This window comes from Mastomys coucha, unplaced genomic scaffold, assembly GCF_008632895.1.
Source record: "Mastomys coucha isolate ucsf_1 unplaced genomic scaffold, UCSF_Mcou_1 pScaffold3, whole genome shotgun sequence".
In the NCBI taxonomy this organism is placed as follows: Eukaryota; Metazoa; Chordata; class Mammalia; order Rodentia; family Muridae; genus Mastomys; species Mastomys coucha.
Window position 1 is genome coordinate 40,502,050 of NW_022196909.1, and position 12,585 is coordinate 40,514,634.

Genomic DNA, 12,585 nt, shown 5'->3' on the forward strand with positions numbered 1-12,585 from the left:
TAACCCCTACCCTTCCACTCAAGCAACTCCCCCTCCCGTGAAAGCACATTGCCTTCTCCACTTGCCTCTGTGGTTAAGGACGCCATTCAGGATTCCCGCCCAGAGTGAAGAACTTAGCTCAGGATGCAACAACTGCTTGGGAAGCTCTGATACAACTCCTGACCAGGTGATGACGTCGACCGGCATAGGAGAGAAACCCCAACTGGCTAGCTTCAAGCCTGCCATCACATCCCACATTCCACTGTGGCTGGGCTTCCCATTTCAAGGTCCCCCCCTGCCCCCAATTCCTTCCTCCGCATGCCAAGGAAGCAGAAGCTGAGGCAAACCATGGTCACTTTAAACCATTTATTTCCCCCGGCCGGATGATGGGCATCGCTACGGGTGGATAAACACAGAATACTTCGTGCAGCGAGGCTCGAAGAACAGCGGTGCAGGTAAGTGAGGAGGCCAGGACTCAAGCGAAGGTGGAACCGTTCCAGCCCACGTTGGCTGCGTTCATGTCGTAATAGTTGATGTAGACCCTGAGAGAATGAAACCTGACTCAGCTAAGCAAAGCACGCGGTCTCGGAGAGCGTGCTGCGTGCCGGCGCCCTCTGAACGCCCCCCACACACACACACCCCGTGACCGGAGACCTCCCAGAGCCCCTCACCGCCCCCCACGCACCGGTCCGGGCTGATGTGCAGGCGATCGGACAGCAGGCCGCACAGCAGCTTGCTGTAGTTGCGGTTCTGGGCGCCACCGATCTTGCCGATGCTGTGCAGGCTGCAGAGGGCGCAGGGGTCGCTCGTGCCGCTAAAAGTCATGAGCTGATCCGGGACCACGTGCACTGCAATGTACTGGGCGGGGGGAGGGGCGGCGAGGCGGGAAAGGACACAGACACGGGCGCGGTTAGCCAGCCTGAAAGACTGACCACAGGGCCACGGGTCTCCCAGAGAGCAGCGGCCACCCGCCACCCGCCGGCCCGCCCTGGCTTCCAGCCCCATTCCTCCTCACTCAGCGGGCCGGCCCGCCCCACCCTACTCTCCCTGTGCCCTCCCTGCAAACCTGTGCGGGCTTGCCGGTGGCCTGCGCCAGCTGCTGGGTGAGCTCGGAGAGAAACCCCTCTGGCACGGAGGCGCGGGGAACATTGGTGTTCACAATGAACATAGGCATGGTGGCGGAGGGACGGCGAGCGACGACCGGAGGACCGGGAAAAGCGCGGTGTGACCCAAGCCAGGGACCTGAGCTACGTGACCCAGCTCAGTACCGCCCCAAGCCGGCTGCCGGCCCGCCCTTCGCTCCGCCTCCGACGACGTCATGCCACGTCCCAAAGGGGCGGTGACTGCCCTGCGGCGCGCCGCTTCAGCAGAGGTCTCGGTGTACTTCTGGTGCTGTATAGGACAGGCTTTTTGTTTCCTAAGATAGAAACGGAGAACGCTAGGTAGTGAGGACTTGACTCTAGCGAATAGGTTCGTCGAGGCATTCCAGGTAGGTGCTACTATTAACCGTATAGGAGAAGCAAGTCAAGGTCTTGAGAGATTTCTGTTCCAAGTAGAGAGGACCTGTAGGTTGGCCATCTCTCTCCTGCCAGTGGGCTAGGATCGACCGATTTGATTTCAGTGAATACGACTTAACCTCAATGAGCCAAAAGCGTGATGGCTTGTACTTGGAGAACAATCCTTCCTTGCCTTGGGAACTTTCTCTAAACTCAAATTAGCCAAGCCCCATTACTTACCGGCTTTTGCTCTCGTGTTGTGCCAACAGTCAGCCCTCGGTCCCCTGCGGTCCCCTGCACGGTACCACCTTTGTCCCAGCCACTTTCAACTGAGACTTTTTGTGTGTGTCCACAAGGCCTACTCTACAGTCCCGCAGGTGTAGGCTTCTGAGTGTGAAATGGGGAAGGAGGCAGAACGGAGTCGCCATCCAATTACTCCCCTGCATCTTTGTTCCACGCAGGTGAGGATGCTTGGAGAGATTGGGGGTGGGGGGGAGCGAGAAATGGGCAGTAGGCTGTGAGCCAGAGGTACTCGTTCTACTCCTCTGGCCTTGAGAAGGGTATATTCCTAAACTGGCCAATTGCCAGTCCCCAAGGAAGCCCTGCTCCAGCGGAGTTACCCTCCTCTAGAGCCCTTGGTAGACATTTTGTATAGCTTTCACATTAACAAGTGAGACAGTTGCCCAGGAAATGTCACTGGGATTTTGGGACTCCCTTTGTTTTCCTTAGCCCTTTTTAATTTCTGTTAAAAAAAAAAACTTTACAGCGGGTCAAAAGAGTGTAGTGTGGGGACTAGCAGTTCTGTCGGTGACAAGGTTTCTATGAGGTTTCTGACAGAAATTAAGGTATTCTAAAGAGACACTTGTGCCCTCCCTTTGGCTAACAGATTATTGAAACAATGGTTCCTAAGGAAATGGAATTTTCTCTGGAGTCTCCTGCTGGGGAAAGAGAAAGGCTGGATGCTTGTCAGACAACCTTGCCCAAGAGACTGGAGCTCAGAAAGTGCTGCTTGGGGGGTGGTGGTGGCGGGAATCACATCTTGAGCAGGATCTCTTAGTTCTCAGTACTTCTTGCCCTCTATTTAAATCTAAACTTCATATCGCGGGACCCCGAAGATGAACTTGGGGTGAGGGTCACTGGACCGCTTCCCAAGGTGGCCACGTTGAAATAAATCTCCTTCCTCTGCTTTTCATTGTTGTCTCTTTCGTTGGACTAGAGGATGCCTGAAAGGCCAGGACCCAGGCTCTGACCTTCACTGTTCCAGGTGCATGGATGGTGAAAATGGACAAGTCTGAGGCCAGCTAGATACAAAGGTCTCATTCCAGGATTACGATCTGGGCTCTGGTTCCAGGGTCCTTGATCTTGGGACACAGCTCCCCAGTATTCTTGGCGGGGGGGGGGGGGGGGGGGGGGGGGGGCACTTGATATTTGGGTAATTTTGACTTGTTACGTCATCCTCCAGGTTTGGTACGGATGTTAGAGGCTCCCTGGGCATGCCGGGCCTTCCACTCTCTTCCCTGGCTCTTTTCCCCTGTTGGTCCTTTAGGTATTGATTACAGAAAATAATTTGCTATACTTAACAAGTTACCATGCTAGGCTTTGCACTAAGGGATAGTTACAAATAAAAGCAGTTTTTCTCTCACTGGCTTCCAATATCAGAATTGACAAGTGTCTGTCGGTGATTCTGTAACCCCCTAACTTCCCCAGGTGCCTGGAGTTCAGAGGAAGAGTGGGTACCTTAATTCTCATTCCCCCAAGGAAGTTTACAGGTCCAGGGTACCAGGGACTCTTTAAGACATCAAAGAGCAGGCTAACCAGCTACTGTACTTCACTCTCCCACATACCAGAGGCACCTTAACTAAATGTGCCTTCCCTCCCCCATATCCTCAAGGGCTACATACTCCTTTCCCCTTGGAATCAGGGACAGCAGGACTACATGCCGGATTGTAGACTACCAAACTGTAGGGCATGAGACCTACCACCTCCTCTGAAATCTATAAGAAGGGAACCCCACTCATCATGTACATCTGAAGTCTCTTCAGATCTCCCACGCTGTTGTCTATAGTATTAATAACTTACCCACTCGAAAAACCAAAAACCAAACCAAAACAAAAAACTCTTACCCAAAAGGAAACTCTGCTTCTCTGTCCCTCTTTTAAAAAAAAAAAAAAAATTACTTACTTGCCGGGTGGTGGTGGCACACGCTTTTAATCCCAGCACTTAGGAGGCAGAGGCAGGCAGATTTCTGAGTTCGAGGCCAGCCTGGTCTACAGAGTGAGTTCCAAGATGGCCAGGGATATACAGAGAAACCCTGTCTCAAAAAAAAAAAAAAAACCAAACCCAAAAAAAACCAAACCAAAAAAAAATTTTTTTTTCAGCACTTAAAACACAAATGCACTCTGTAGTAAGTAAAGCTATGTGCCACTAAATGTTTAAAAAGTATTTTTTTTTTTCTGAGACAGGGTTTCCCTGTGTAGCCCTGGCTGTCCTGGAACTCACTCTGTAGACCAGGCTGGCCTGGAACTCAGAAATCCGCCTGCCTCTGCCTCCCTAAGTGCTAGGACTAAAGAAAAGCAGGTGCCACCATGGCCTGGTGTCAAGTTCTTAGAGTGTACTCTTGCATATCCTTACAGTCTAAGTTCCCTGTCTCAGGGTTTCCATTTCTGTGAGCAGACACCATGACCAAGGCAAGTCTTAGAAAGGACAACATTTCATTGGGGCTGGCTTACAGGTTCAGAGGTTCAGTCCATTATCAAGGCAGGAAACATGACAGTGTCCATCCAGGAAGGCATGGTGCAGGAGGAGCTGAGAGTTCTATACCTTATTCCAAAGCCAAACAGAAGACTGGCCCCATGTGGTTAGGAGGAGAGTCTCAAAGCCTACTCTGACAAGGACACCCTTCCCCCCACAAAGCCACACCTCCCAACAGTACCATTCCCTCATGGGTCAAGCATATTCAAATCACCACACAGAGTCCAGCTAGCACCAAGCAATGTGCCAGCACAAGGAACCTCCAGCTTCAGTATGGGAGTGCCGCCTAAATCTGATAGAGAACGAGTGACCTCAACACGTGACCAAGAGATGCCTGTGAGAGACTATGTGACCAACAGGCATAAGTTAGTTACAAAGCTCAGGCCCAAGGCTGGCCAAGTGGCCAGGAGGTAGGGCATTTTGCTGCACCTGCCTAGGGACCTGAGCATAATACCTGGACGGGCAGGGCTGGCTCCACAAAGCTATGCTCTGACCTCCCCATATGTGCTTCGTGATACGTGCATTCTTCTGCCTACCACATCATGTCCTCTGCAGGAGCAGGTAGATCTCACAAGCTTTTAAAATAGACTTGGAGCCTGGGGAGATAGTTCAGTGGTTAAAAACACTGAATACTCTTGACAGAGGACCTAGGTTCAATTTGCGGCACCCACATGGAGGCTCAGAACTGTAGCTCCAAGATCTGACACCCTTACACAGACATTTAGGCAAAATACCAATGCACGGGTTTTTTTGTTTTTGTTTTTTTTGTTTTTGGTTTTTTGAGACAGGGTTTCTCTGTGTAGCCCTGGCTGTCCTGGAACTCACTCTGTAGACCAGGCTGGCCTCAAACTCCGAAATCTGCCTCCCAAGTGCTGGGATTAAAGGCGTGCGCCACCACTGCCCAGCAAAATGAATCTTATTTTAAAAGATTTCTTGCCAAGTGGTGGTCTCGAAAAACCAAAAAAAAAAAAAAAATTTCTTCCAGCTAGTCAGGCATGACAGATATCAGATTCAAGAGGAGACCCAGAAATTATGTTTGTTGCTGGCTTTGCAGATGAAGGGGGCCAGAGACCTGATATACCACCTTCGGTATGGAAATAGGCTAACAAACCAGTTCAAAGTGAATTCCTGCTCAGGTGACCTCATGCTTCAGCCATATGAGGCCTTACTCTGAAGATCTGCCCATACTAGACCCCCAACCCACCGCAACTGTGCGCTAACACATGGAGGTGGCTTTATGCTGCTAACTCTGGGGGCGAATTTTATCGATGTAACTGACCTGCCTGCCATCTTTAAGGACCTAGTATGCTGAAGATGGGCAGGTCCAAGAGGAACCGGCAGATGTAGTTGCTCTCTTGTCCTTTGTGCTCGTTCACTGACAGCAACATCCAGGACCTGTTTGCTTACATCACTGACTGTCCCAGAGTACCTGGATGCCCCAGACTACCGTACCATGCCAGTGCCAGCCTTGCCAGTGGAGGCACCATTCTGCGGCCCCTCCCCCCCACCTTTTACCCTCCTCTCTGCCTGGAATTGAACATGACCTCAGAATGTATATAGCAGGTATCAAAGAGCCATGAGCTGGTGAATCAGGGCAAGGACAGTGGAACAGAAATTCTGAGGAGCCCCCCCCTACCCCCAGAGTCTGGTGTGGCACCTTCAGTTGGCTTAGCAGACCAGCCCCTTCATTAACTCTAGTAGGAAGATGGCCTTCTCACTGAGGAGGCGGAGGGAGCATGCACCTGCTTTTTTTCCTTGCTATTTTTTTTTTGTTTTGTTTTTTGTTTTTTGTTTTTTTCGAGACAGGGTTTCTCTGTATAGCCCTGGCTGTCCTGGAACTCACTCTGTAGACCAGGCTGGCCTCGAACTCAGAAATCCGCCTGCCTTTGCCTCCCAAGTGCTGGGATTAAAGGCGTGCGCCACCACCACCCGGCTTTTCCTTGCTATTTTTCATGAAGGAACAGTCCCCCAGAGACCAGGTGGATCTGCTGAGGTGCTCCCATCCCCAAACCCCCACCCCCACCCCCCAAGACGCACTGCCTACTTGTCCCTTGGCAACCCTCTACGGTGAGAAGCAAATGGCCCCAGAGCTCCCAGCTTCTTGAGTCGCTCTACCCACTGAATGTAGAAAACATCACAGCCAGGATAACCTACCGAAGGCTAGCCCGTCCCTATCTACTCATATTAGAAGACTGAGAAGCATCGCCCCCAACCAGACCTATCAAAAATGCCTGTCAGAAGACCACCAGAGAAAGCCTTCCAGCAAGCGCGCGGGGGGTGGGGGGGAACGACACCCACACCACCAAGGAAGGGCGCAGTGTGGGTGAGGGGTACTGCTTGTGGACACTTGACCTCTATACTCTGTTTTGCATAGGCCACCTTCCCTCCTCAGCTTTCCCCTGCACAGTAAGGCCTTTCATATACCTTCTGCGAAGCACTGTCCTCTTGTTTACTTGTTGTCATTGGTTAGTCCCATTGTTCTTTTTTTTTTTTTTAAGATTTATTTATTATGTATTTATTATAAGTACACTGTAGCTGTCCTCAGATGCACCAGAAGAGGGCATCAGATCTCATTACGGGTGGTTGTGTGCCACCATGTGGTTGCTGGGATTTGAACTTATGCTCTTACCCACTGAGCCATCTCACCAGCCCCATGTCCCATTGTTCTGAATCACAACATTTATACATCTGAATGCCAGTAATTTGCCAAATTTTAAATATATGAGTTGCAAATATTGTCTTCCGGCCGTGGCTTGCCTTTTTTTTTTTTCCTTCTTTCAGATAGGGTCTCATGGGTAGCTTCAAGCTCATTATGTTAGTAAAGAATGACCTTGGGGCAGGAGAGGTGGCTCAGCGGTTAAGAGCACTGTCTGCTCTTCCAGAGGTCCTAAGTTCAAATCCCAGCAAGCACATGGTGGCTCACAACCATCTGTAATGGGATGCAGCATCTGAATGAGCAACCGTGGACTCACATACATTAAATAAATAAATCTTTAAAAAAACAAAACAAAAAAAAGAATGATCATCCTACCTCCACCTCCCAAGTGGTAGAATTACAGGTGTGTGTGAGACAATACCATTTTACGGTATGCTGGGAACTGAACCCAGGTTTTCATTTTTTTTTAAAAAAAGATTTTATTATTATACATAAGTACACTGTAGCTGTCTTCCGACACACCAGAAGAGGGTGTCAGATCTCATTACAGATGGTTGTGAGCCACCATGTGGTTGCTGGGATTTGAACTTAGGACCTCTGGAAGAGCAGTCAATGCTCTTACCCACTGAGCCACCTCCCCAGCCCGAACCTAGGTTCTTGTGCACGTTAGGTGAGTGCTCTACCAACCAAGTCACATCCACAGCCCCCTTTTAAAAAGAGTTATTGGTGTGTGCCTATGTCTGTCTCTTTGTATCATGTGGTGTGTGTGCCTGTGTCTGTGTGAGTGTATGCGAGTGTATGTCTGTGTGAATATGTGTGTACAGATACTGGGAAGGCCAGGACAGGGTATCAGATCCTGCTGGACTTAAAGGCAACTGTGAGAGGCCGACTGGGTTGTTGGTATCTTAGCTCAGGTCCTCACGACAGAGTAGCAAGAACCCTTAACTGCCAAGCGGTCTCCCCAGCTCCCACGCCGCTTCCTTTCTTCTCACGATAGTCTTCCTAAGAACAGAAATCTTTATTTTGATAAAGTCCTAATTATAAATTAAATTTTCTTTAGTCATGCATTCTTGTGTCTAGGAATATCTTTGCTTCTCCCTATATTATTCCAGAGATGATTTTCTTCTAAATGTTTGATGATTTTAGCCTTTAAATTTATGTGTGTGTGTGTGTGTGTGTGTGTGTGACCACATGTGCCACGGCACATGTGTGGAGGTCAAAGGACAACTCTGTGATGACGGTCCCCTCTTTCTACCTTGACATGGATTCAGAGGACAGTTGCCAGGTTTGCATAGTAAAACGGCTTTACCATGTTTCTGGCTTAGATTTCATGTTTCTGTTGATCAGTTTCAAGTTAACTTTTTAGATACATACACATGCCTGAGTATATGCTGGTGCCCACAGATGACGGAAGAGTGTCTCAGATCACTGGAGTTGGAGTTACAAAGAGCTGTCAGCCACCCCAGCCAGGTGCTGGGGTCCAAACTGTTGTCCTCTGCAAGAGCAGCTGACTATTAACCACAGAGCCATCTTTCCAACCCCGGCTGATTTTTGTGTGTGGTATGAAGCAAAAGTTAAAAGTCTTTAAAAAAAAATGGATTTTTTTTTTTTAATGGTTTTTACGAGACAGGGTTTCTCTGTGTCGCCTTGGCTGTCCTGGAACTCACTCTGTAGACCAGGCTGGCCACGAACTCAGAAATCCGCCTGCCTCTGCCTCCCAAGTGCTGGGATTAAAGGCGTGCGCCACCACCGCCCAGCAAGACACCACTTTTTCTACTGTGAAGAAGAATCAGTTGGCCATTGTACATAAAGTACTTGACTGACATTTGGCAGAAACCAGAAGTAAATGGACAGGGTAGTGGATCCTTTGGAGAGAAAAACACCTGCACGGAGGGGACATACAGTCTTAGGGAGAGGGGGACCTTGATAGGGCTCCCTGCGGATAAGATTAGCAGTCCTAGGCAGTGATTTATGGATGATAGCCTTATCTGTTCCCGTCCCAGCTCCCACATAATTGACACAAAGACCTATTAAGTTTATTAACAAACGTTAAGCCCTGTGACCGGCAGATATTCATCTACTCTAACCCGGTAAGCTATCTATTTCCCAGCAGTGGGCCCTAGCAGTCTGACTCTGGCCCTGGTTTGCTCCGCTCCACGGGAATCCCTGGGCGACCTGCTCACCACGACTCCTGCTGGACCGTCTCCTCACGACCGCCACTTCTCTCCCTCTCCCCCTTTGGGCCCCTCCCCTAAGATCGGAAGTCCTGCCTTCTCTGCTCGGTTATAGGCTGATCAGCTCTTTATTAACCAATCAGAGACAAGTGGGGAGTCCGTCCGTCTTATCTCTCACCTTTAGAAAAGCTTTTTTATTATCCTTAATTGTGTAGAGTGGGTAGGCACACCAGAGTGTAGGAGCTCCTGTGCCAGAAGAATTGGATCCTGGATCCTACAGAGCCTCCATCCGCAGCCCGGATGTGTACGGGTGTTGGCATCAGGGAAAGTACCAGAGTTAAGGCACTTATCGCTGACTGCTGGGATACACAGTCAAACCCTGCCTCAAAGAAACAGCGACTGACAAATGCCAAGTGCTACATGTAATGTGGCAGCAGAATGGGATAGGAAGGGGTCTCTCAGTGGGCCCATGCAGAGGCCTTCCCACTCCCACTCCTCTCAGGGACCAGCCACACGGGGGAGGGGGGTCTAGTATAAAATGAAGTTTATTTGGGGCATGGGGAGGGTGGGGGGTGAGAAGGGAGTAGAGGCAGGGAAAGGGAGGGAACAGAGAAGGGCAGAGAGAGAGAGCGCCATCACAAACCATTTCTCTCCCAGAAGCCTTAGAGTAAGGATGCATGCAGGAATGCAGTATCACCTGTGGACCCTAGAGCCACCTACTCTATTATTCACACAGACATCACAGTTCTTCGATAAAACACAATTGCCAAAGGCCCTCAACCCCAGGTCCCACAGACCATGCCAGAGCTGAGGATGAAGGCGAAGATGCAGGACATGGCCAGGTAAGGCATCTCGGGTCGGAAAGGAGCTCGACAGCAGACTGGGGAGGAGTGAGGCCACATCCAGGCGGGGTCCAACTACTCCTTCCTCTCCGTTGGCATTTAGTCCTACAGTTGCCTGGCAACAGCCAGGTGTGCCTGACTCACTATAAAAGGGGCTGCTTCCCCCCTCCTCACTCTCTCTCCCCATTCCCCTCCCTCCTTCTCCCCCTCCCTCCTTCTCCCCCTCCCCTCCTTCTCTTCTCTCTCTCTCTCTCTCTCTCTCTCTCTCTCTCTCTTTCTCTCTCTCTCTCTCTCTCCCTTTCAACTCCCCTCCCCATGCCCTGAATAAACTCTATTCTATGCTATACCGATTTGTGTGGCTGGTCCCTCAGGGGGATGGGATGTCTCAGCATGGGCCCCCACAGAGGCACCCCCTTTCCCCACAACATACCATGCCTCCACCAAACATATCCCTTGCCTCTCTTTTTATAAAACACACCCACAAGCCTGGATGTAGACCCAAGGCCAGCAGGTCATCCAAGAGTACTCACCATCAGCAGCACCCAACTGACGATCTACTCTGCCAACCACCACCTCCTGCAAAGGAAAGAAGAGGCTCTAAGTTATACCCCACACCCAGCCACGCTCCCTTTTGGGGAGAGGCGATGTGGAGGGAGACCTTCAGGAACCAGATGGGAGCACAGTCTATTGTTTCAGGAGAATTTGACTTGATTCCCTGACAGCCTTGGGCAATCAGCTACCCAAGCGACTCTCATCTCAAAATAGTGGCATAAACGTAGCTGTAGCTGTGTCCTGCCAGAGTGAGTGGAACAGGAAACAGAGTGATGCAGACAACTGCCAGCCAACGAACCCCAGAACCCCAGAACCCCAGAGTCCTCCCACAGTAGGCTGGTGGAGGGTAGATTCATGCTATGAAAAGCTGTGAACAGCTCCCAGTCCCGAAGATGGCATGGTGAACTTTCCAGACCAGCACTTCTGCCCCTGGAAACACCAAGGAAGCAGAAATATACACCTAGATTTGGGTCAGTGGAGGGGCAACTCTGAGGCGCCACCGGTTCTCTAAAACCTCCCATGACTCATGACTACTGAAAGTCTCACCAGCACACGGAGGAGCGGGGCAAAGCAGGGCAGGGCACTCACGGACATATGGCCACAGGGGTCTGTGGTACTGCTTAGCACCATGAGGCTGGTCACCTGACTCTGCAGAGTACAATCCTGGAGCAGCCCCGTGGGCGGCACGCCTGGTAGTCCCGACTGTACACAGCCTGCCCCTATTCCTGCTCCTTACTTGTGTCCCATGAAAGTGCCTTAGGACTGCGTTGAGTGAGGGGAGGGGGCACTATACTAAAATTGGAACGATACAGAGAAGATTAGCATGGCCCCTGCGCAAGGATAACACGCAAATTCGTGAAGTGTTCCATATTAAAAAAAAAAAACAAAACAAAAAAACCCAAAAAACATTTTTCCCCCTTTTCCCCAGGTTTCTCAGAGCACTGGCTGTCGTGTAGACCAAGCCGGCCTCAAACTCAGAGATCTGCCTGCCTCTTGCTAGGTAGGGTTAAAGGCCTGAGCCGCCGCCACCCGCCTTCAGCTAAGAACTCTGGGCAATCATTTAGAACATTTTCCCAAGACTCTCTGCACAAAGTCCAGATGGTTCTGAGAAAGGAAGTCATCCCGGAGGGCCACAAGGACAGAAAACAGCAGCCTGGGAGCCCTGGGGGGTTGTGGGGAGAGCCAAAGGTTCCATCAAGGAGCGTGCTCTGCCCTGGAGCCAGGCAGCATGTTTGCCAGGGGCTTCTCAAAACTTTCAGGGGTGGATGTGCCTGCCCTCACGCCTGCTCAGTTCATTCTGTCTGGCCTCCGTGTCTCTTTCATCCTGTATGCTACACACAGGCAAAAAGACTTGCTGTTTCAGTCCCTGGCTCGCTGTGTCAATAAAGGAAGGCAAAAAGCCAGGTGCTACAGCGCATGCTTTCAATCCCAATATTCGGGAGGCTGAGGCAGGTGGATTTCTGTGAGTTCCAAAACTCTGTCAAAAACAAAGAGGAGAGGGCTGGAGAGATGGCTCGGTGGTTAAGAGCACTGACTGCTCTTCTCGAGGTCCTGAGTTCAGTTCCCAGCAAACACATGGTGGCTCACACTTCTTCTGGTGTGTCAGAAGACAGGGACAGTGTACTTACATACATGAAATAAATAAAATAAATCTTACAAGAGAGAAAAGAAGGGGGAGGGGAAGGGGAAGAGAGGAGAAAGGAGAGAGAGGAGAGGAGCGAGAGGGAGAGAGAAGAGAGAGAAGAAGGAAGAGAGGGAGGGATACAGAGAGAGGAAGGGAGAAAAGCAAAGAAAGAAAACAAAGTTCTATACAGAATTAACGTAATCTTCTAATCTAGGACTTCAAACCTTGCACTGGCTGGGTGACATACTGGGGCTTCTGGTGGGACTGAACATACTTCCTGATCATCGTGGCACATGGCAGAGACATACGTGACAACTGGGTGATGACAAATGGGGCGGACTACCTTCATAGGCCTACCTAATTGGATGTGTGTCTTTGATTTTCCCACTCCAAGCTTTGGACTCAGCAGTATGAGTCCCTCGGCCAACAACTGCTAAGGAAGCACTGTGCTCTGGGCTGGAGAGATGGATCAGCCATTAAAGGATAGGCTTACAACTAAAACTATAAGAAA

The 12,585-nt window shown here is 50.4% G+C and overlaps 1 protein-coding gene, 1 long non-coding RNA gene and 1 other non-coding gene across 3 annotated transcripts in view; 1 reads left to right on the forward strand and 2 right to left on the reverse strand.

Annotated features, from left to right (window-relative positions):
- Positions 1-326: 326 nt before the first annotated feature.
- On the reverse strand, positions 327-1,297 carry Mif (macrophage migration inhibitory factor). The gene is made up of 3 exons (XM_031346496.1): positions 1,046-1,297; positions 665-837; positions 327-521 (listed from the first exon to the last, which is right to left on the reverse strand). The coding sequence occupies exons 1-3, from the start codon at positions 1,151-1,153 to the stop codon at positions 455-457; spliced, it is 348 nt and encodes a 115-aa protein (XP_031202356.1). The 5' UTR covers positions 1,154-1,297; the 3' UTR covers positions 327-454.
- An 8,318-nt stretch (positions 1,298-9,615) lies between these two features.
- LOC116074243 overlaps positions 9,616-12,585 on the reverse strand; it is a 22,038-nt gene continuing 19,068 nt past the window's right edge. Inside the window, exons 4-5 of the long non-coding RNA XR_004112151.1 lie at positions 10,429-10,474; positions 9,616-10,013 (exon numbers count right to left, since the gene is read on the reverse strand). This is a non-coding gene — a long non-coding RNA (uncharacterized LOC116074243). The remainder of the gene's footprint in view (positions 10,014-10,428; positions 10,475-12,585) is intronic.
- LOC116075632 lies at positions 11,214-11,325 on the forward strand. Its single transcript, XR_004112662.1, has one exon. It is a non-coding gene; the product is annotated as a U6 spliceosomal RNA (small nuclear RNA).

Coding starts and splice junctions, on each gene's coding strand:
- Mif (XM_031346496.1), bottom strand. CDS start 1,153: ATGCCTATGTTCATTGTGAACACCAATGTTCCCCGCGCCTCCGTGCCA. Junction 838..1,045: donor CCACCGGCAAGCCCGCACAG/GTTTGCAGGGAG, acceptor CCCCCCGCCCAG/TACATTGCAGTGCACGTGGT. Junction 522..664: donor CTGCACATCAGCCCGGACCG/GTGCGTGGGGGG, acceptor TCATTCTCTCAG/GGTCTACATCAACTATTACG.